This window comes from Phyllobates terribilis, unplaced genomic scaffold (assembly GCF_046119375.1).
Source record: "Phyllobates terribilis strain yellow unplaced genomic scaffold, ASM4611937v1 Scaffold_5__5_contigs__length_657084704, whole genome shotgun sequence".
NCBI lineage: Eukaryota > Metazoa > Chordata > Amphibia > Anura > Dendrobatidae > Phyllobates > Phyllobates terribilis.
The window spans coordinates 396840038-396865484 of NW_027362765.1; the positions used below are offsets into that span (position 1 = coordinate 396840038).

The 25447-nt window shown below is 43.4% G+C and overlaps 1 protein-coding gene across 1 annotated transcript in view; it reads right to left on the bottom strand.

Moving 5' to 3' along the window:
• The window catches only part of MMP21 (matrix metallopeptidase 21), a 30519-nt gene extending 9424 nt beyond the window's left edge, over positions 1-21095 (bottom strand). Inside the window, exons 1-4 of the mRNA XM_073681342.1 lie at positions 20352-21095; positions 19349-19964; positions 16326-16465; positions 9384-9525 (exon numbers count right to left, since the gene is read on the bottom strand). Coding sequence (XP_073537443.1) covers positions 9384-9525; positions 16326-16465; positions 19349-19964; positions 20352-20507 — 1054 coding nt within the window. The 5' untranslated portion in view covers positions 20508-21095. The remainder of the gene's footprint in view (positions 1-9383; positions 9526-16325; positions 16466-19348; positions 19965-20351) is intronic.
• Positions 21096-25447: the final 4352 nt, after the last annotated feature.

The window sequence follows — 25447 nt, forward strand, 5'->3', positions numbered from 1 at the left end:
GCATTACCAGGATGGGGCCCAGGATAAGGGACGCATTACCAGGATGGGATCCAGGATAAGGAACGTATTACCAGGATAGGGCCCAGGATAAGGGACGCATTACCAGGATGGGGCCGAGGTTAAGGGGACGCATTACCAAGATGGTGCCCAGGTTAAGGGGACGCATTACCAGGATGGTGCCCAGGTTAAGGGGACGCATTACCAGGATGGTGCCCAGGATAAGGGACGCATTACCAGGATGGGGCCCAGGATAAGGGACGCATTACCAGGATGGGGCCCAGGATAAGGGACGCATTACCAGGATGGGGCCCAGGATAAGGGACGCATTACCAGGATGGGGTCCAGGATAAGGGACGCATTACCAGGATGGGGCCCAGGATAAGTGACGCATTACCAGGATGGGGTCCAGGATAAGGGACGCATTACCAGGATGGGGCCCAGCATAAGGGACTCATTACCAGGATGGGGCCCAGGATAAGGGACGTATTACCAAGATGGTGCCCAGGATAAGGGACGTATTACCAGGATGGTGCCCAGGATAAGGGACATATTACCAGGATGGTGCCCAGGATAAGGGACATATTACTAGGATGGGGCCCAGGTTAAGGGACGTATTGCCAGGATGAGGTCCAGGTTAAGGGACGTATTACCAGGATGGTGCCCAGGATAAGGGACACATATGACAGGATAAGGGACGTATTTCCAGAATAGGGCCCAGGATAAGGGACGTATTACCAGGATGGTGCCCAGGATAAGGGACGTATTACCAGGATGGTGCCCAGGATAAGGGACATATATGACAGGATAAGGGACGTATTACCAGGATGGGGCCCAGATTAAGGGACATATATATATCAGGATGGGTGGACCTGGTCCAAATCTTGCATCGGAGCACATCTGACTCTAGTTACGCCACTGCCTGCTGCCTTTAAATCTTGCATCGGGGCCAGCCATCCCTAATAAAAAGCCATTACCTACTCATTGTAAGAATTTGGTGAAGAGACCTGTAGTACGGAAACTCTATCATTGCGTTGCCCGCAGGGCACTTTGGCACGGAGATTGTGGGATTTCTCATTCTCTGGGTTAAATGATATTTAAAATAGATTTCCTTCCCTCTGAGGCTAGAAATGAAAATGTCACATGAAGACGTGAGAACATCCAGACACCGAGTGTCCTAATTTACTGGTGCACAGTTCACGGCTCTCCTCCCGGCGCACAGTCACCCGGCCGCCGCCTGGCAGAAGTGCTTGACAATCATTTTTTGGAAATAATACAGCGGAGGCAGAATGCCAGCTAAAAGAGACATTAAAAAAAAAAAACCTCGAGACGAGAAGGTTATACAGCGCGCGGATATACGGCGTCAGGAATAATTGTCAGGGACATCACTATTTCAGGGTGAGGTATGAAAGTAACCAGACCAAGGAGAGGGCTGGTGCAGTTTTTACAAATAAATGATACAATTTTCTTATATTCTTTCTGTATCAAGATCTCTGCTTGCTGTCATTGAAAAGTAAATGTTCAGGTCATGTGATGATTCTGGTGCACCGCTCGTTGCAGAACTGTATTGTAAAAAGATGTCCATCTGTGTGATAATCATAATATCAGATGAGATATTAATCGTCTGAAGGTTTTCATTCAATGACAGCTGGCAGTCATTGAATGGAAGCCTTACATTCAAACAGCTTGGCTAGCAGAGTTCTTAGAATGGCTGTGTTATTTGTATCTATCCTAACATCTTGGATCATCATGTCATCTTTAGGTTCAAAATTCTGCACTGATTAATTTCCATAAATCATTACAGCTATCAAAGGTTTTTTTTTTAATGCAAAGCTCCAATTCCCCTGCAAATACATATAACGAAAAAAATAAGATTCTGGCTACCTGCAGTCACCACAAGAGGGAGCTCTTTGCATATGTCTTTATTACATAACAGTGTGCAGTGTGCTCCCTCTAGTGGTGACTGCAGGTAGTCAGCATATCCCGATTGAGAATGAAAAAAAATAATTGCAAGCAAGCCCTCCCCACCACCCCCCATACAACCACTGGTAATAGAGGCCATCAGAGATTTATAGGGGGCTGTGCATGTGCAAAAAATAATGGACTGACATTTTTCATGCTAGAGAATGATATATATATATATAGCTTTTCTATAAATCTTTAATGCTTTAATGTGCACATGTAATTGCAAGCAGATTTTGACACAGAGTCAAGCACCAGATTAATCTGCATAAATTTGCAACCGCTGCAAAAAAATGTGAAAAATTAGAGCTGTGAAGTTGTCAAGGTGCAGTGCAGCAGTAAGTTATACGATGCTCGCTCTCCCCAGGTTTTTGCTGATGTGAGACCAAAGAGGATATCCAGATATTCATTTCACTAATAAACCCAATTCTGCATCTCCTGCTGCCCACACAAGACCTAAGCTGTGTGATCCCTGCTGAGATTACAGCCTTCTGAGAGCTTCTGTAATATTGCTGTAGCTCAGTGTAAGTACAAAACATGAATAATCGGTACAGTAGGAATATACTGCACATAACAGCACCTAGAGTATTTTTCTCCCTCCTGTCTATTTGTAGCTATCTGCCTTAATCTATTCCTGCCTACACAATACAGTGCTGCCCCTGATAACACTGCCCTTACTAATATGATCACCGAAGTGGATAGGTCACTGCCCCCAAAAAGATCATCACACTCCTCTCCTGCTGTCATTGTTCCTCTGATTTGACCGTTACATGGTTCCTCACAATGTTTATGACACTGCTCCTTTCACATAAATTTTACTTCAAATAATGACATTAGTAGACAGGTCACTGCCCCCAACAAGGTCATAACACTCCTCTCCTCCTGCTGTCACCATTCTTTTGATTTGACTGGCTACATGTTTCTTCACCAAGCTTATGATGCTGCTCCTATCACATAGATCCTGCTTCTACATAATACAATGGCATTAGTGGACAGGTCACTGTCTCCAACAAGGTCATCACGCTTATCTCCTTCTGCCGTCATCATTCCTTTGATTTGACTGGCTACATTGTTCATCACCAATTTTATGACACTGCTCCTAACACATATATCCCGCTTCTACACAATATAATGGCATTAGTGGACAGGTCACTGCCCCCAACAAGGTCATCACACTCATCTGCTGCAGTCATCATTCTTTTGATTGCCTGGCTACATGATTCCTCGCCATGTTTATGACATTAATACTATTACGTACATCCTCACTTCTTAATATAATGACATTAGTGGACAGGTCACGGTATCCAGCAAGGTCATCACACACATTTCCTGCTGCAGTCATCATTCCTTTGATTAAACTGACTACATGGTTCCTCACCATGTTTCTGATACTGCGCCTATCACATACATCCCGCTTCTACTTCATATAATGACATTGTGGATAGGTCACTGCTAGTGTTGAGAATTCCGATACTGAAATATCGGGTATCGGCCGATATTCGCGGAATCGGAATTCCGATACTTAATTCCGATACTTTTAGAATATCGGATACCGGAATCAGAAGTTCCCATAATGCCTGCGCTGTGCAGTGTCTCTGAAGGATGACAAGCTGGACGGCAGCGCTCAGCTGCGATCCAGCCTGTCATCAGAATGCCATCCCAGCGTGAGAGAATTCTCCTGATTGTTTAAAAGCCGCCGGCTTTTAAACAATCACACAGCCCCATACTGCTTCCCCGCAGCCTCCCACCCCGATCCTCCGCTCCCCCCATCCTGATCGTAAGTTAGGACCGGGCGGGGAGCGCAGCACCAGGGAGCGGGGAGAGAAGGACCTGGGCGGGGAAGCCGGCAGTGAAAAGACTTCACCGCGGGCTTTCCCGTTCTGTGCTGCGCTCTCCCGCCGGTTATTTCAAATGAACAGCTGAGGTATCAGGTGATGCCGATCAGCTGTTCATTTGAAGTAGCCGCGGTGCCCTCAGAGGGTTCATGTGAGTTCATGCATGAACTCACATGAACTTTCCCATGGCCGCACAGGTCAGCCTCACCTCCCAGACCATCAGACCGGTCATGATTGGTGTGTGCACGGTGTCTGTGCGATGTCTGCGAGTGTGTGCGGTGTCTGTGCGATGTCTGCGGGTGCGCGCGGTGTCTGTGCGATGTCTGCGAGTGTGTGCGGTGTCTGTGCGATGTCTGCGGGTGTGTGTGGGTGTGCGCGGTGTCTGTGCGATGTCTGCGGTGTCTGTGCGATGTGTGCGGGTGTATGCGTGCAGGCAGACATAGGCCGATGTGACACTACTACTCCCATCGGCCTATGTCTGTCCCCCGTCCACTCGTGCCAGCAGGATCAGCTTGATGGGAGCAGTAGTTCCCATCAGCCTGATCCTGCTATTTAAACTGCCCCATATGTTATTTTTGCCCCTATACGTGTTTTATTTTTTAGGCCCCCATATATATTTGTTTTTGATCCCCAATAAATTTTAAATACATGTCATTGGTGGCCAGTGGTTGCCTACAATAAATTAGTTTATACCTTACCTGTCCCCACCGATCGCCACCTAAAATAAAGTAAAAAATAAAAAACTACACCTATACTCACCAAGACACCTAATTCCCCCAAGCCATCGATCTCCTGTAATAAAATATAAAATAATAAACCACAACCTTATCCTTACCCCTCCGTAGTAGTCCACGAGTGTCCCACGATGATCTCCAGTTCAGAGCAGCCACATAGAATGTGACCGCTCTGAACCGCTGCCGCCGCTAGAATGATGGGGCCGTAAAGCAGCCCCGTCATTGCATAAGCGGGTTCGCCGGAGTTCAGGCAGCGCTGCTCCGGTTAGCTGCTTTACGGCCCCGCTGTACCGTGAAAAATTCCCACGGTACAGCAGTGCCGTAAAGGAGGTCTCCGGAGCTGCGCTGCCTGAATGCACTCCGGTGACCTCAGTCAGTGGCTCCCGCTGCCGGGAGCGGACGTGTTCCCGGCAGCGTGAGCTTACAGCAGCCATGCACAGCTGTCACCATCTCCAGATGTGACAGCTGTGCATGGGAGATCAGCGCAGGAACGTGGACAGGTAACTATTTTTTTTTAGTAAACTAAGAATTAAATAAAATGGTGTGCTTTATTTCAAATAAATTATTTTTTTCTGGGTGTAGTGTGTTTTTTCTTTTTAACACTTTGTAGGTTAGTAATGGGGGTGTCTTATAGACGCCCATCATTACTAACCTGGGCTTCATGGCAGCTGGCGCTGACATGAACCCCACCACTATTACCCCCTGCCACCGCACCAGGGCAGCGTGGAAGAGCGAGGCTAAGTGCCAGAATTGGCGCATCCTATGGATGCGCCATTTCTGGGGCGACTGACGGCTGGTGTTTCTAGCCTGGGAGGGGGCCAATATTCATGGCACCCTTCCTGGGCTATTAATATCAGCCCCCAGCTGTCTGCCTAGCCTTTGCTAGCTATTAAAATAGGGGGGACCCCAAGTCATTTTTTTGGGGCGTCCCCTATTTTAAAAGCTAGTAAAGGCTAGGTATTCAGCTGGGGGCTGATATTAGTAGCCTGGGAAGCTCCGTGGGTATTACCCCCTTCCCAGGCTTCAAACATCTGCCCCAGCCGTCTGCTTAACCTCCGCTAGAGACTAAAATTATGGGGGATCCCACGCCAAATTTTTTTTAAATAAATCCTTTATTTTAACACTAAATGACACTTGGGTTAATAAAGATGCAGTCCCTAAATTATTATTTATTTTTTAATTAATTTTTCCCAAAAATTTTGACTTGGGCTTTGCCATATTTTTGTATGCCAGCCAGGTACAGCATCCAGGAACGGGCTGCCCCCAACTCCCAGCTGCCTATTTGTACCTGGCCAGACACAACAATATAGGGAAGCCCTTTTTTTTTATTATTATTTCATGAATTTCATGAAATAAGTAAAAAAAATAAAAAATACGTGGGGCTTCGCCCTATTTTTGTGTCCAGCCAGGTACAACTAGGCAGCTGGGGGCTGGAATCCGAGCGCAGGGAGGCCCAAGCTTTCTGCCCCCCCCCCCACCTCCCCCCGCTGCAAATTGCAGTCCGCAGCCACTCCGGAAAAAGGCGCGTTCATAGAAGCGCCGTCTTCTGGCGCTGTACCCAACTCATCCAGGGCCCTGGTGCGGTGGCTCACTGGGTAATAAAGGGGTTAGGGCCAGCTTTGTATTATCCGCTGGCCCTAAGCCCGAAATTCATGGGGTCACGCCAATATTAGACATGACCGCCATGAATTTCTAGTAAAGTATTTAAAAAAAAACACAACACCCAGAATAAAGTCCTTTAATTGAAATAAGCACACAATTCTTTAATGTTCTAAATTAAACCATACTTACCATCACGCCCATTCCAGCTGAAGCCAACGATCTCCAGCAATAAAAGTAAAATAATAAAGCAACATCATCCTTACCTTTCCATGGTTCCCAGGACAGCTTCAGCTCTGCTACATCGAGATGACAGGCTGGATCGCAGCAGAAATCTGCCATCCAGCCTGTCATCCCGCAGACACTGAGAAGCGCAGGCATGCTTGCACTCCTCAGTGTCTGGCTGTGATGGCATCCAGATGAGCCGACAATGAACTCAGCTCACCTCATGCATGTCACTGACAGCGTGGGAGAATTCTCCTGCGCATGCGGTGAGCGTGAGAGACTCGGCTCATCTGGATGCCGTCACAGCCAGACACTGAGGAGCGCAAGCGTGCCTGCACTTCTCAGTGTCCGCGGGATGACAGGCTGGATGGCAGCTTTCTGCTGCGGTCCAACCTGTCATCTCGATGTAGCAGAGCTGGAGCCGTCCTGGGAACCATGGAAAGGTAAGGATGATGTTGCTTTATTATTTTTCTTTTATTGCAGGAGATCGTTGGCTTCAGCTGGAATGGGCGTGATGGTAAGTATGGTTTAATTTAGAACATTAAAGAATTGTGTCTTTATTTCAATTAAAGGACTTTATTCTGGGTGTTGTGTTTTTTTTAACTTTTACTATGGGGTTAGTAATGGGGGTGTCTTATAGACGCCTCTCCATTACTAACCTGGGCTTGATGTCAGCTGGCATTATAAGCTGACATCAACCCCAACCCTATTACCCCACTGCCACCGCTACAGGGCAGTGGGAAGAGCGAGGCTAAGTGCCAGAATTGGCACATTCTATGGATGCGCCATTTCTGGGGCGGCTGACGGCTGGTGTTTCTAGCCTGGGAGGGGGCCAATATTCATGGCACCCTTCCTGTGCTATTAATATCAGCCCCCAGCTGTCTGCCTAGCCTTTGCTAGCTATTAAAATAGGGGGGACCCCACGTCATTTTTTTTGGGAGGGGGGTCCCCCATTTTAATAGCTAGTAAAGGCTAGGTATTCAGCTGGGGGCTGATATTAGTAGCCTGGGGAGCTCCGTAGGTATTACCCCCTTCCCAGGCTTCAAACATCTGCCCCAGCCGTCTGCTTAACCTCCGCTAGAGCCTAAAATTACGGGGAACCCCACGCCCATTTTTTTTTTTTTTTTTTAAATAAATCCTTTATTTTAACACTAAATGACAAGTACAGTAATCAACACTGTCACTGTACTTCATATATATGTGACTGACATGTTTCTATCTATCTAATCTATGTGTGAAGCTCTATTCTTTCTATTCTAAATTGTCGGGTACCGCTGCTGAATTGCCGGCCGGCTTTTTTAAAGAGACGGTGCATGAAAACACTGTTATTTTTTTAAATAAATCCTTTACACTAAATGACAAGTACAGTAATCAACACTATTACTGTACTTCATATATATGTGACTGACATGTTTCTATCTATCTAATCTATGTGTGATGCTCTATTCTTTCTGTTCTAAATTGTCGGGTACCGGTGTATGCCGCTGCTGAATTGCCGGCTTTTCATGTTTCACTGTGAGCACTGTTCCCATCGATTTGGGCAACCACCTCCCCAAATACATTCTACATTATTGTTAGTTGTTTTCCTTCATGTAGAATTAACCTACAAGGAAAGAAAGGGTTTATTTTCATTCCGATATTTGTGTCCCATTGACTTGCATTGGTTTCTGGTATCGGAATCGGCGATATCCGATACTTTTTGGGTATCGGCCCGATCCGATATTTCCTGATATCGGAAGGTATTGCTCAACACTAGTCACTGCCCCGAACAAGGTCATCACACTCATCTCGTGCTGCAGTCATCATTCATTTGATTTTTCTGGCTACATGTTTCCTCACCAACTTTATGACACTGTTCTATCACATACATCCCGCTTCTGCATAATATAATATTAGTAGACAGGTCACTGCCCCCAACAAGGTCATCCTTGACTGGGTACATGGTTCCTCACCATATTTCTGACACTCCTCCTATTACATACATCCTGCTTTTCCTTTGTATAGTGACATTAGTAAACAGGTCACTGCTCCCAACAAGGTCATAATACTCTTTTCCTGCTGTTATCAGTGGCATTTTTTGTAACATGCTCTAGACATGGTGATTTTTTTTTTTTACCATCCCACCAGCCAATGTCATTGTCAATATAGCTCCAGTAAACTGCTGCTACCCAACTTTCCTGCCTGATCTATTAGGGTGCTTTCACATTGCGCTTTTCTCCACATTTGTGGGTCCCATCGGGGTTTACGTCCGAACGTGTACTGTGCCGTGCATCATCTTCGGCTGGAGTCTACTACGTCTGGGTGTCCACCTACTGGTGTCTACTACGCCTGGGTGTCTGTCTACCGGAGTCTACTACGCCTGAGTGTCCACCTACTGGTGTCTACTATGCCTGGGTGTCTGTCTACCGGAGTCTACTCAGCCTGAGTGTCCGCCTACCGGAGTCTACTCCGCCTGAGTGTCCGCCTACCGGAGTCTACTCCGCCTGAGTGTCCGCCTACCGGAGTCTACTCCGCCTGAGTGTCCGCCTACCGGAGTCTACTCCGCCTGAGAATCCGCCTACCGGAGTCTACTCCGCCTGAGTGTCCGCCCGATGGGACCCACAAGCGTGGAGAAAAGTGCAATGTGAAAGCACCCTTAGATATGTTATGGTACTGGGGATGTGAATGTATATATAAGCAGATATTCCATTTGGAGGCTTAAAACTAAGTTTTGACCCTGTTGCTTTTCATCTGCTTTCCCTGAAATAGCTTTGTGCACACTGAGTCTTTTTACAGAGTTTTAAGAGCAGAAACTGAGTGGACCCTTGAAGTTTTTAAGGAGGATTTGGAGAATTTCCGCTAAGTTTCTGCTCCAAAATCTCCTCCAAAAACTCTATGAGCACATACCCAATAGATCTAAGCAGGTTTTGTAACCGGTTTTTTCTTGATCTGTTCATTCTTCCCATTTTCCAAGCACAGCGGGGTCCGGACCAACTTGAGCCGCGTGCCCCTTCGAATGATTGCGAAATAATCAGCATCCGCTGAGTCTTACCGTACAGGTTCTGTATTGCTTTCCTGTCAGACCAGTCCAATTCAAAACCTGATTCCTGGGGGATATAATTGGGTTGCATTATTGATCCGGTCCTGTGGATGTGAGATAGTCCGAGAACATGTCCGATTTCATGAACTGCAACCTATTAATTGGAGGAGAGAAGCAATCAGCGCCGAGCTTCCTTGTTACGGCTGACGACGAGGGCGGCTTTAATTAGTGCATTGATACATGCAAGCGGTTCAGGGCGGCAAACACGACAATCCCGCTGCCTCGGCCTGTCTGCAGACATGTGCAAAATAAAAATACCAGTCCCGAGGGCTTCATCTGGATAAAGAAAATCTATCTGCAATGTCACTTTATCAGGAAGGAACTAAAACAATTCCACCTACACTGCGGATAATGAAAAATAAAAAAGCATCATCTGGTAAAGAGGGTTCACATACTTTCTGTAATCAGCGGTAACACCATATATGATTAGAGTCTTTATAGGAAAACCTATAGGCAGTTTAGCACTTTTCTAATAAACCTTTTCCAATTCTTCACCTTTTTTATTCAGTAACTCACGTATACCAGCTCATGCTCCGGCTCATTTTTTTTGTTTTGCTGTAGTTTCTTGTATTTTGTACAGACAGTTGTGTGGCCCCCTTTCTGAGCTAGGCATTTCATCTAGATACATGAAACCAGAAGTTTCCATACACTATATAAAAAGACACATCTGCATGTTTTACTCCATATCTGACATGAAATCAGAAAAAACCTTTCCCGTTTTAGGACAATTAGGATTACCATCATTACCATCATTTTTAATATTTGCCAAATTCCAGAATAATGAGAGAGAGAATGTTTTAAGGCATTTTTATTACTTACTGCAAAGTCAAAAGTTTCCATACATTTCATTAGTATTTGGTACCATTGCCGTTAAACTGAATGACTTGGGTGAAACGTTTGGGATATCCTTCCACAAGCTTCTCACAATAGTTGGTCGGAATTTGGGCCCATTCCTCCTGAGAAAACTGGTGTAACTGATCCAGGTTTGTAGGTCATCTTGCTCGCAGCCTTTTCAGCTTTGCCCATGAATTTTCAATAGGATTGAGATCAGGGCTTTGTGATGGCCACTCCAAAATATTGACTTTGTCATCCTTGAGACACTTCGTTACCATTTTGGCAGTATGCTTCGGGTCATTGTCCATTTGGAAGACCCATTAATGCCCAAGCTTTAACTTCCTGGCTGATGTCTTGAGATGTTGCTTCAGTATTGCCACATAATCTTTTCTCATGATGCCATCTATTTTGTGAAGTGCACCAGTCCCTCCTGCAGCAAAACAACCCCACAACATGATGCTGCCACCCCCGTGTTTCACAGTTGGGATGGTGTTTTTAAGCTTCCAAGCTTCTCCCTTTTTCCTCCAAACATAACGATGGTCATTATGCCCAAAAAGTAAAATTTTAGTTTCATCAGGCCACAGGACATGTCTCCAGAAATTAAGGTCTTTGTTCCTGTGTGCATTTGCAAACATTAATCTGGCTTTTTTATGTTTCTTTTGGAGTAATGGCTTCTTCCTGGCAGAGTAGCCTTTAAGCCCATATTGATACAGTACTCGTTTCACTGTGGATAATGACACAATTTTACCAGCTTTCACCATCATCTTCACAAGGTCTTTTGCTTTTGTCCTTGAGTTGATATGCACATGTCGGACCAAAGCACATTCATCTCTAGAAAACAGAACCCGTCTCCTTCCTGAGCAGTATGATGGCTGGACATTCCCATCTTGTTTGTATTTGCGTATAATTGTTTGTACAGATGAACGAGGCACCTTCAGGTATCTTGAAATTGTACCCAAGGATGAGCCAGACTTGTGAAAGTCCCCAATTCTCTTCCTGATATCGTGGATGAGTTCTTTAGACTTTCCCATGATGCTACACAAAGAAGCAGTGTGTTTCAGGTGTGCATTGAAATACATCCACAGGTGTATTTCAATGCACAACCTACATGGTGAGCTGCAACATGTGCTACATGTTCACAGATCGACCAGAAGCTGAAACCAACTTCACCTGCCAGAAGTGTAGACTACTGGCTCTTTTAGAAGAAAAGGTGCGGGGACTGGAAGAAAGAATTGCGACATTAAAACTCATCAAGGAAAATGAAGACTTCCTAGACAGAACAGAAGCGTCACTACTGGTCACGGAAAGTGAAGGAAGTGTCAGAGAACCTCCAGAGGCAGACAAATGGAGGCAAGTGACCAAAAGAAGCAAGAAGACCATGGAGACACCACCAACCACACAACTGAGAAACAGATTCCAAGGACTTGTGGAGGACGAAGATGGCACACCTAAGGATGAGGAACTACCAGCAAGCAAAAAAGAAAAGAGCACCCAGAGACACCCAGAAGCGACAAGAAAAAGGACAGCCAAGAAGGGAAGAAGAGTGGTGGTGGTGGGAGACTCACTACTGAGAGGAACAGAAGCAGCTATCTGCAGACCGGACATAACCGCAAGAGAAGTATGCTGCCTCCCAGGGGCGAAGATCAAGGATGTTACCGATAGGATACCGAAGCTCATCAGTTCCAAGGATGTCCACCCATTTCTTCTGATACATGTTGGCACCAATGACACGGCAAAGAAGGACCTAATGACAATCTGCAAGGACTTTGAAGCATTGGGGAAGAAAGTAAAAGAACTGGATGCGCAGGTAGTTTTTTCTTCTATCCTTCCAGTAGACGGGCATGGCGTCAGGAGATGGAACAGGATCCTTGATGTGAACAACTGGCTGAGACGATGGTGCAGACAACAAGGATTTGGATTCCTGGACCACGGTGTGAATTACCTCTATGACGGACTCCTTGCCAGAGACGGACTACACCTCAACAAACCCGGGAAACACACATTCGCCAGGAGACTCGCAACACTCATCAGGAGGGCGTTAAACTAGAAGGAGAGGGGATGGGAAGAAAAACGCTGGACACGAACATGAAACCAGAGAACATACTAATGAAAGATATGAAGTGCGACAAAGAAGGTCCAAGACAAGATACTTGGAAGGGAGGTAAGAAAATTTCTAATACAATCCACAGGGAGAAGATTGGAACAAAACAAAATCGTGTAAACTGCGTGCTAGCAAATGCCAGGAGCCTGACAAACAAGATGGATGAACTGGAAGCAGAAATATCTACAGGTAACTATGACATAGTGGGAATAACCGAGACATGGTTAGATGAAAGCTATGACTGGGCAGTTAACTTACAGGGTTACAGTCTGTTTAGAAGGGATCGAAGAAGTCGGAAAGGGGGTGGAGTCTGTCTATATGTAAAGACGTGTCTAAAGCCTACAATACGGGAGGATGTATGGGAGGGAAATGAGGAGGTCGAGTCCTTATGGGTGGAGATACATGGGGCAAAAAACAATAATAAAATTATCATAGGAGTCTGTTATAAACCACCAAATATAGCAGAAGCCACGGAAAGTCTATTAATGAGACAAATAGACGAAGTAGCAAAAAATAACGAGGTGATTATTATGGGGGACTTCAACTACCCCGATATAGACTGGGAAACCGAAAGCTGTAGATCTCAGAAAGGAAACAGGTTTCTGTCAATTATCAAAGACAATTATTTGTCACAACTTGTGCAGGAACCAACTAGAGGGACGGCCCTTTTAGACTTAATATTAACTAACAGGCCAGACAGAATAACTGAGGTGCAGGTCGGGGGGCACCTGGGAAATAGTGACCACAACATGATACAATTCCACATGTGCTTCAGTAGGTGCCCAGCAAGGGGGTCACAAAAACACTGAACTTCAGGAGGGCAAAGTTTGATCAGCTAAGAGATGCCCTTCACCTTATAGACTGGGATAGTATCTTCAGTAATAGGAGCACGGATAGAAAATGGGAAATTTTCAAAACAGTCCTACATAGTCACTGTAGAAGGTACATACCTTATGGGAATAAAAGGGCTAGGAATAGGAGGAAGCCAATGTGGCTAAATAAGGAAGTCAAGAGGGCAATGAAAACCAAAAAAAGGGCTTTCGGTAAACTTAAACAAGAAGGCAGCGAGGAAGCGCTAATATCTTATAGGGAAAAAAACAAAATCTCTAAGAAACAAATAAGAATAGCAAAAGAGGAGACAGAGAGACTAATTGCCAAGGAAAGTAAAACGAATCCCAAACTGTTCTTTAACTATATAAACAGTAAAAGGATTAAAACTGATGGCGTTGGCCCATTGAAAAATAACCTGGGTAAAATCATAGAGGGCGATGAGGGTAAAGCAAACCTACTCAATAGCTTCTTCTCCACTGTTTTCACAAAAGAACACAATTTATCGGAGGAAATGCAGAGTGATAAAGTAAACCCTCCGCTAAATATCACCCACCTAACCCAGGAGGAAGTTCAGAAACGCCTAAATAATATCAAAATAGACAGGTCACCAGGCCCAGATGACATACACCCCCGGGTACTAAAAGAATTAAGTAATGTGATAGACAGGCCACTGTATCTTATATTCAAGCACTCTTTATGGACAGGGACTGTCCCACTAGACTGGCGCCAAGCAAATGTGGTACCAATATTCAAAAAGGGGTCTAAAAGTGACCCTGGGAACTATAGACCAGTAAGCTTAACGTCTGTTGTGGGTAAATTGTTTGAAGGATTTCTTAGAGATGCTATTGTAGAATATCTTAATGATAATAACTGTCTAACTCCATATCAACATGGATTCATGAGGGATCGCTCCTGCCAAACAAACCTGATCGCCTTCTACGAGGAGGTGAGCTCACAGCTGGACCGGGGAGAGTCAGTGGATGTTGTATACCTTGACTTCTCCAAAGCGTTTGATACCGTGCCACACAAAAGGTTGGTATATAAAATGAGAATGCTTGGTCTGGGGGATAATGTGTGCAAGTGGGTAAATAGCTGGCTGAGTGATAGAAAGCAGAGGGTGGTTATCAATGGAGTAAGCTCAGGGTGTGTCAGGGTTACTAGCGGGGGACCTCAAGGGTCTGTCTTGGGCCCTATATTATTTAATATATTTATTAATGATCTAGTGGAAGGGTTGCATAGTAAAATAGCAATATTTGCAGATGATACTAAACTTTGTAAAGTAGTTAATACAGATGAGGATAGGGCACAGCTACAGGAGGATTTAGATAAATTGGGGAGTTGGGCCAAAAAATGGCAAATGGGGTTCAATGCCGATAAATGTAAGGTCATGCACATGGGAAAGAAAAACAGCAGTCACCCATACATATTAAATGGGAAACCGTTGGGGAAATCTGACATGGAGAAGGACCTGGGCGTCTTGGTTAATAGCAAATTAAATTGGAGTGCCCAGTGTCAGGCAGCAGCTGCGAAGGCAAATAGAGTCATGGCATGCATCAGAAGAGGAATAGGGGCATATGATGAGAACATTGTTCTTCCTCTGTATAAAGCGCTGGTAAGGCCGCACTTAGAATATTGTGCACAGTTCTGGGCTCCGGTGCTCAGGAAAGACATATTGGAGCTAGAGAGGGTACAAAGGAGGGCGACTAAGGTAATAAAGGGAATGGAGGGCCTAGAATACCCAGAGAGGTTGTCAAAATTAGGCCTATTTACGTTGGAAAAGAGAAGGCTTAGGGGAGACCTCATAAACATGTATAAATACATCAGGGGGCAGTACAGAGATCTCTCCCGTGACCTGTTTATACCAAGGATGGTGACAAAGACGAGGGGGCACACTATGCGTCTGGAGGAAAGGAGGTTCCTGCACCAGCATAGAAGGGGATTCTTTACGGTCAGAGCCGTGAGACTCTGGAACTCTCTGGGAGAGGAAGTGGTGATGTCCAACTCACTTAATGAGTTCAAGAGAGGCCTGGACGCCTTTCTTGAGAACAATAAAATTACATCTTATGCTTAGTGATAGTTAATTAATCCAGGGATTTAATCTGACTGCCAGATTGGTGTCGGGAAGTGAATTTTTCCTCAATGATGTAAATTGGCCTATACCGCATGTTTTTTTTTTGCCTTCCCCTGGATCAACGCTGCGGAATAGCTGCAGTGCACAAGAAATAGGCTGAACTGGATGGACGCTTGTCTTTTTTCGGCCTTATAAACTATGTAACTATGTAACTATGTAACTATGTGTCTAATTAACTCAGATGTTGCCAAACACATGACATCATCATATGGGCACTCCAGAATTGTTTAAAGGCATAGTAATCTTAGGGTATGTAAACTTTTGACTTTGCAGTAAGTAATAAAAATGCCTTAAAACATTCTCTCTCTTTCTCTCTCTCATTATTCTGGCATTTGGCAAATATTAAACATTATGGTATAATCCTAATTGACTTAAAACGGGAAAGGTTTATTCTGATTTCATGTCAAATATTGAGAAAAACATGCATATGTGTCTTTTTATATAGTGTATGGAAACTTCTGGGATGGCTTTTAGACTATTTTTTATCAAAATTGTGTTTACTAAGTATTCTATGTTATTTATATGGATTATTACTATTTGCTTATTTTCTTAATATAGGTTATATGCGCATTTTTATTTCTTCATGGGTTTTAAATCGCTCAATAGCAGCGCAACTGTCCTTCCTGTCCTGATCCACTCCGATACGATGTTTTATATGATCTGATCGATTTTTAAAAAAGACCTGTTGGTTCTCCTGACATAGAATATTACTTGTTTTGCCCATGAAATAACAATTTTGTAGTAAATCTATACCTCGATATCCTTCTGTTATTCCTCCTGGAAATAAATATTCAGAAATTAACAACTGGGTTTTTACTATTCCCCTTGACAAATAGGGTTTGTATTGTCCAACCAAAACATAAGTACAACACTTTTACATCAGGAACGGTAACACCCAGGTGTTAACTTGTTTCCACATTTCCAGGAGGAACAACAGAGGGACATTACAAGCTAAGCTCTAGAATTGCGTTTTTATGTTCGGAAGTACGTCACTTACTTTGAGAAGACTGATCCCGTTATCGCTGCTCGGGGCGGTAAAATGTTCATCATCATCAAAATGTATGTCACCCAAAAACCAGGCGTGTGCAAACTCCTGGCCCGATCCGTCAAACGTCTTGGAACATCCCAAGTGCCGCCCTGCGCGTGAGATAAACGGGGACAATATGGTAAATGAGCAGAATCTGCGCAAACATTCTGGGTAAATTCTGCGCACATTTCAGGATCGGAGACGTATAGTCAGATGACCAATAAAAATGGCGGCCTCCGCGACACACAAGACTGAAAGGTCATTGACCTGATAATTTTCATTTTTATCCCCATAAGGATGTAGGCGGGTTTTTTTTTATTGTCTTTTTATTTTTTTCTCCCATTCCCAAAAACCATAACCTGTTTTTTTTGTTGCCAACATAGCCGTTGAAATGGTGAAAAAAAACCTCATTTTTGGGGGGTTTACGGAATTCATAGTGCGGTAAAAATGACCTGGTAACACAATTCCCCAGGTCAGTAGGATTACAATGATTCCTTGTATAGTTTTTTTTTTTTTTTTTTTAGAATTTAATAATTAAAAATAATTCTGAACTTTGTAGAAAAAAAAAACTAAAAAAAATTGGGGTTTGTGTCACCATTTTCTGAGACCCCTAACTTTAAAATGTTTCCATCGACGGAGCTGTATGAGGGCTTGTTTTATTGTGGGGCCAGCTGTAGTTTTCATTAGCACCGCTTTGGAGGACGTTACATGATTTGATCACTTTATTTTTATTTTTTTTTAACATTTTTAGGCGGACCTGCGGGAATCAAAAAAACAGCAATTGTGCTATTTCAATGATTTTTTCCTTTCCTGCGTTTACCCCTTATAACCAAATTTATATTCTGATAAATCGGACTATTACACACGTGGCGATGCTAAATGTGCTTTTTTTTATTTTTATTATATTTTTATTTTTAAATGGGGATAAGGGTGAATTTTTTTTTTATATATATATATATATTTTTTTTACATTTTTTTTTTTAGCTCCCATTGGGGACTTTAAATTCAGTATTGCAGTATATAGTAAATATCATGTTTTCCTATTAAGCCCCTTTAACAGGCGCCGAGACACCATTTTAACCCATCTGCACCCCACAATCGCATTGCAAAGGGCTGGTAGATGGGCGCCCTAATGGAGACCCTAACAGGCTCTTGGGACAACCCAATAGACCCCAACCCAGTATGTGGTTGGGGATAAAAGTGTTTTTTTTTTTTTCTAATATTTTCACAAACTTTTTTCTTTTTTCCTCTCTATTTCTTAGATCCCATAGGGAACTTGAACTTCAGTATTGCAGTATATAGTGAATATCATGGTTTCCTTTTGAGCCCCTTTCACATGGTGCATGTTCTGTGTGCAGCAGCCTCAGCTCCATTGACACGAGTGCCTCTCCATAATGTCATATAAGAAAAAGAAGCTAATAATCTGATTATAAATCCTTAAAAATAAACCATTTTTAGTATTCTCTATAAAAAAACGATCACAAGCGATCAGCTGTCAGCGAGTGTTCTGTTTCCCTACAGCACATCCGCAGGAGAAATGAAGTATTACATGCTGATTGTTAAAATCAATGAACTGTCTGATGCCTGGGCATGGTGGGTCCTCCATAGAGTACACACCCATTGTAGTTGTTCTCTCTGCATTGGCTAATTGATGGAAATCTAAACACCCCCCAATATTAACCAACCCTAACAAATGATTATTGGTTATCAATAGCCTTTACAGGCCTCTCATCATTAAATACTAGGGGAAAAAAAAGCTCCCGGCTTAATTTTCTAATGTTCATTATATCCATAATAAATCATAGCAAAGTATAATCATGAAACATTTGCATATTAAACAATTTTATAATTATCCGCCGTCTCGGAGTATAATATATTGCAGAGCGCTCGCTCTCAGCTGTTAAGATTTAGAATAAATAAAGAATTTTACGAGAATGAAACACTAATTAAGAACATTGTCTTTCTTTTATGGCTAAGGTTACTTAATATATTCTCTGGGAAAAAAAAATACTGCTGATTGCACATAGACTGTAATATATGCTGGGGGGTCCGGGGTCAGATGTGGTGCAGATCCACCCAGGGTCTTCCAGTGGGTCTATCTCTCGCCTCTCATGAACGCAGGACTTTGATTGAACTCAACCTGACAAATGAGGCCCAACAGGACTTGTTCATTGTTGAATTTGGGGGGGTCTCAGATGCCACCCCACACCAATCCGATGTTAATGACATATTGATGTCAAGTATGAGCAAAGCCTTTGCTGCTGTTTGATACTGGCACACATAACAGTGGCTACTTAAAGGTTATGGACATCTCTGACTTAGACAAAACAATGTTCACATATGTTAGTAATTACCTTACCTTAGTTAATAAAGTTTCAGTCTGCAATCTTCATTTATTATCAGACCCAGAGAAAAAGTTTCAGATTTTTCTCAAATGGGATTGCCTCTCCCAGTAATATAGGATGGATGTATCAGCACAGCTTCTATCCTGCACTTCCTGCCTCTCCATGCCCTTTCTCCCCTGTTTACTGCAGGTCTGCAGGAAGAGCATCCAAACTGAGCAGGGGCTCTGATTGATCTGTAACATTTCTACAGAGTCCTCGACTAGGTAAAAAACTTACAGACAGTCTGCAGCAGCAAAATGGTAGAAAATGAATAATGAAGATTATTTCGAAATTTACTTTTAGGAAACAAACGAGCAAAAAAAAAATAAAAAATCTTTGCATACGTATACATGGCCTTGGCACACACAACATGCAGCACCCAAATACTAGAACTTTACTAGCTCCTTATAGGGTTCGTACTAACATTAGAAGTTACCCCTTATCCACAGGTTACGGGTTGCGGCTCTGAAGGCTTGGGGGCCATTGTCTTTACTACCCATCTATATAAAATAACATAGTACAATACAAGGACGTGACAGTGCAATATAAAAAAAAAGGCAACAGTCGTACTTAACGTATCAAATAAGTGGCCAAAAAATGGACACCTACCTCGTCCAAAGCCCAGCTTGATATCAACTTGTGCTAAAGGTGATGTGGTGTCTTCTGCAAAGTCCAAGGGCATGACCTCACTCCACATACGGAAGGCTAGCCGGAAGACGTATCTCTGCTCGCTGATGGAGAGTTGGCTGCTGTATCCTTCCCCAAGCATGCGCCATTTTAGGAGCTTCTTGCTAAAAGCTTTGCCGCCCGTATTCAGAGATGCTTCCTGCTCTTTCCGATACTTATCCGAGAACATTAACTGCTCCAGGAACCTCTTGGAACGTTTTTTTGGAGTCCCATCATCCTGGTTGGTGATGTTCTTTGTAGAGTTGGTTTTGCTCACAGTCGGCTTCTCCTGGATATTTTTCAGGACCTGATTATCAGGCACCCCACATCTTGGCTTGTTCATGGCATTAATGGTGGCGTCGTCCAATCTTCCAGTTGCTGGTAAGTTATTCAGCTTTTGAAACTTTTTCAATGCTTCAGTGAAGTAAGAACTTTTTCTCGGCCCAGAATTTTCTGCTCCCTCTTGCGTTGGATGAATGTTTTGCAGGTACTCGTTATCCTTACTTATCGACTCATCCCACGTGACGGGCTCCGTCCAGCCATATTTTGATAAATATCGCTAAAACATATAATAAAAGAATAAAATGAAGCACAGAGGATTTATCAAAAACTACGTTTTCAAAAATTTACATTTCTTTTAAATGGGTTGTACAGTGTCTGGTCCTGCTAATCGGCTCAATTAAACTTATGGGATTGAGATTCGATACCGGATACAACCCAAAGATGGACATAGCACATATTTTTAGAAGCGAACAGATTTATTTTAACCCTTTACTTTCCATCTGCCCCTGATTATAAAGTTTCATCCCATATATTCATGCATTTATATAAGTAGCAAATATGTTTTATTGATCAGTGCAACCCAGCAGCAGGATGATGAGACATGATAGGAGTAGTAGTTTCGCAATCAAAAGAGCTAGACGGGAACCCCACTAGTGGAACTGACCTGTGCCGAGACCAAATCTGTGACCAGCTCTGCTTGCTGGAGATTCGATACCTCCATATCGGAGTGATCCCTTCTATGGAAAAGTTTTTCGGAGTAGCCGAATCTGGAGACCATTGAACAGTGGAAGATCAGGATTAGGAGGATGTCGGTCTTCATGTTTAGATCAATCCAAAGATTGAGCCCTCAACCAAATTCTGGGAAGTGCTTCTTCTCTGGATGATCTCACTTCTAGTTCCTTTTATAGACCGCTGAGTAATGAGTTGTGTTTTTCACGCCCAACAAAAATGCACTTTCGCCATTATTTGCTCAACACTCAGCCCTCAAAGTGTGCCTAGGATGTGTCCAGGCAATACAAACCTACAGGGGTAACGGTTTGGTGCCAACGTGTGTCCTCTGTACAATTGTTTGACTTTTGGTTTTTACAAAGGTCACATCTCTGCAGGCTTCCTTCTCCTTTTAGGATCTTAAGAAACTCTGGGCCCAATTCATTATTGGATCTGCACCTAATTTTTCTCTAATTTTTTTTTTGAGTTTTGCAACTTTTATTTATTTATTTTTTTTGCTTTCTCCAAATTTATCTTTCCATTTTCTTTCCATTTATTTTTCCATTTTTTTTTCCTTTGGTTTGCCACCATGGATGTGATTTAGGGTTTTCAGATGTTTTCGACTGATACAACAATTGTGAATTTTTTGAAAGAAAGTCGGAAAAATATGTCACAAATGTACTTCAGACCCCCCCCCCCCTTTTTTTTTTTTTTAGCAATTTTTCCAACATTTTTCAAAATATAACTTTTAAAATTCATGAACTGTGTGCCCCATTTGGACAAATTTGGCACAAAAAGAAACCCATTAGTGACTATGAAAATATAATAAAAGAAAAATGCAAATGATAAGTTGGGAGGATAAATTAGGCAGATTAGACGCCTAGAGGTTTCAGAGTAGAGACTCTAATCTTCTGCACTAGAACCCCCAAATAACAAAATCATGTTCTTTTCAACTACTTGAATTCTCAAGCGGTGCCCCGGCTCCTGAGCTGAGCTTCATAGAATGGGACACTCACAGCACAGGAGCGCTGCTGGTTACCACAGCGACCTGATGTATAGATGTGCAAAGTGGAGAACAAGTCACTCTGCACTGGATCCAGGGGTAATCAGTAACACATAGGTTCACATTACTCATAAGAAGTTATAACCAAACTGCAGAGGACCTTTCTTCAGAGGCTTCAGATTCCGTTATTTAGTAAATCCTTTATACCACTCCTCCATGTTATTTTGTGTTAAACGTACGTGAAAACCATCCATAGATTAAAGAGGACCAGTCCTCTCTCCTATTTAAGTGAATACTTGCATTTCTCATAACATACGAGGAAGAAATTTCACTCTCCTTATAACTTCACATTGTAGCGTTCCTCTGTTATTCCTCCGAGAAATGAATAAATTGATAACTGGGTGTTACCAGGTGGGAGGGGTGTCCAATCGGCGCTGACAGAATCAGCGTGGGAAGGGACACACCCCTTTGTCAAGGGGAGTGGTGACACCTAGTTGTACATTTATTTAGGATTTTTTTAGGAAGAATAACAAGAGGAACAAGGACAACGCAGAATTCTAATTAAAAATGCTCCAATTTTATTATTAAATTGGGAATAGAAGTATTTACTGGCATGTATCCCAAATTGTTATCAATAAAGCCGAGCAAAAAAAAAAACGATCCCTCCTACAGCTCAATCAACGGAAAAATGAAAAAAAAACGTTACAGGTCTTAAGAAAATGGTGACACAAACCAAAATCTTTATTTTTTTTAGAATTTTTTTTTTTTTAATCTTATTTTTTTTTTTTTCAAATCGTGAAAAAAAACAAAAAACTGATAAGTCCTATTTATAACAGGATGAATGGCGGAAAAAAAAAAAAAAAACGCATAAAAAAACAAACAAACATGACACAGTTTTACTGCACTTGGAATTTTGTTCCGGTTTTTCCAGTAAGATTGAATGTTAAATTGAGTGGACGTCATTGAAAAACTATAAATCACCCTGCAAAAAAAAAAAAAACGCTCTCGTACCGCTATGTAATAATAAAAAAAAAAAAAAAAAAAAAAAATTATTGATCTTGGAAGAAATGGAGAAAAAAAAAAGAAAATGCCCCCCCCCCCCCCCCCAAAAAAATCGCCCAGTTTTTAAGGGGTTAAAGACAGAAGGAAAAAAAAAAAACATTAATGAGTTTGCAGATGATGATGATGATGTTTCCCAGATAATAAGACGAGCAGAACTAGGAGCATCCAAGTGCAATCAGTCCGGAAACTTAGATCTATTTTTCGTCAGTCCCATTATTGATATGACAAGGGTTACGTAAAGCCCCTGGAGATATTTTAACCCTCCGCTTTGTAATTTTACATATTACGAGAAGACCCAGATCATTAGGTAAGAAAATTGTGCCCGTAAGAGTTTAATTAAAAAAGATAAATTGCACACCCAGCTACAAGATGGATGTATACAACCACGGAAAGAAGCCTGAAGACCCGAACGAGGAAAAGGATATCTTGGAAAAACAAGTTCCCTGTGGTCACCAGTAGTCTGGATTTTAATACTTGTCCTCCGAGGAATGATCAAAGAAGGATGAATCGCTCCAAAAGTTCAGAGAGTTCAACGTTCATGTGTAGCACCCTGAGGATTCGGCTGCTGCAGGGGTATTGCACCTCAACCCAGAGGTGTGGTATTCCACTCCCGGGTAAGGATGGAGTATGGAACTGAGCTCAGTAGGCTGCATGCACTACATACATCCCATTTCCGGGGGACAGAACAACGGTACTCCCACCAGATATATGTGCAGGTACGACAGCGTCTGTCCCTGGCTGGAGTGGGAGGGGGGTGGAACATCCCAGTAGTGTAGGGGCAGATAGGGGGAGCAGTCTGGGTAATGCTAGGAGCTCATTGGGTGCTGGTCACCTGAGCTCACACATAGAGGGAGTATATAAGGTGGGCACCATCTTAGATCAGGGTCAGTCAGTCAGTCAGAGCCTGTGAGTCAGTCAGACAGTCTGTCTGAGAGCATGAGAAGCAGAGCGGAGGAGAAGGAAGAGGGACCCAGAGGCGCAGGACGAGAGGGGACCCCAAGATCCCAGAATAAGGACAAAAGGGTGAAGGGTCGGCAAAAGGGTACCGGATCCCAAGCTGGCAGAGGCTACAGCACACCTTAGCCAGGAACCGGAGGTCATGGGCAGGATCTGCCACGACCCTCACCAAATCCACCAGGAAGGCACACCACGAGTAGGGCCAGGGAAGTCAGAGAAGGTTCAACCACTAAGAGGCCCGAGGGAGCTGGACAGAGGTGGATCCCTGGTGGGAACGGCCAGAAGAAGGGAGAGTCAGAAAGGAGCTCAGGACCATACTCAAGAATTGCCCGGGAGTTGGCCGAGTCCAGGACCTGGTGGACGCAGCACGGCTTGGGTGGTCACTGATCTGCAGAGTGACCCGAGCAACACCAGTGAGTAAAAACCCTGAACTGCATTTCATGCCTCTGAGTCTCCTTGCTGCACCTTCACAACCACCATCCTCCACGTCTGACCCCCTGAGGCTATACCCCTCCCGTTGGGGGTTATACTACCACAGCTGCACACACACCACCAGCCTCAGCGGACCATCCTGCAGCGGCGGCCTTTTGACCGCAAATCAACGGGTGGCGTAGTCGACACTAAAAACATCTATAAGGACTGCCGCACACTGAGTTTGACACCCTGGGCACGGACCGGGTCACAGCCACTCGGAGACTACAACCCCCATCTGATCCGGCTCCGGGTATCCCTAACAACATGGCCCAGGGGGCGCGTCACATGTGTTTGGGGTCATAAATTAGTGGAGAGGAGCTCAGGAAAAGACTTATAAAAGAGTTACAATATCTACCTCTCCAGGAGCTCACTGACAGATACTCTGTTAACTCATTCTGCATCCAGCCATAGACAGTAATAATAATAATCTTTTTATTTATATAGCGCCAACATATTCTGCAGCGCTTTACAATTCAGACAATATACAGACATTATGGGCACATTCCACATTGGGACTCACAATCTTGATTCCCTATCACTATGTCTTTGGAGTGTGGGAGGAAACTGGAGAACCCGGAGGAAACCCACGTAAACACAGGGAGAAGATACAAACTCCTTGGTGGGATTTGAACAGTGCTAACCACTGAGCCACCGTACTGCCCTGTACAAGGCAAATGGTGCAACATTTTTAGCTAAATCTAATAGCAAAAATGATTTTTAACATACACGTATTTAAGTTTTAAAAAAACAAACAAAAGCCAAACTTGTTCCCCCAAAAGTGGATAACCCTATTAAATTACTAATTTACATTTGGTGCATTAAAGGAAACCTGTTGGAAAAACCATACTGGCCACAGTAATTCATAGAAAGACATAAAAACGCTGATTACAAGATCTGCCTCTGAATGAGCTCACTGATAGATTCTTCGTGAACTCATTCTGCAGCCAGAAACAGACAGAATAACACAGAGGCTATAGAATGCAAACATATTTACATAATACAACGTGAGGCTAAGTGCCCACGATGCAGAAATGCGGCATATTTTTCTGCATCTCCCTGGCAGGAAAAGCACGTGCGGATTTTACATGCGGTTTTCCCGCCAGGTAGTAGCGTTTGTCAAGCGTTTTTGCATGCGGGTTATCAAGCGCTTTTCCAAGCGATTTTAGCATCACTTGGAAAGTGCTTGACAACTTGGTCACACTATATAAATCCATGCAACCAGCATGGATTTATATAGTGTGACCAAGTTAATAGTTGAAAAAAAGAATAAAAATGGTAAAAAATAAAAAAAATTAAAGATTATACTTACTTTCCGATGGCCCCCAGTCTTTTCTCTGTTGCGTCCGGTCTCTTGTACAGCTCGCGGTGGTGTGAAAGGACCTTTCATGACGTCATTTAGTCATGTGACAGGTCACGTGACCGCCGACGTCAGCGGCCGCGTGACCTGTCACATGACTAAATTACGTCATGGAAGGTCCTTTTAGACCACCGCGAGCCATACAAGAGACCGGACGCATCACTGAGGAGACCGGGGGACAGTATAATCTTTATTTTTT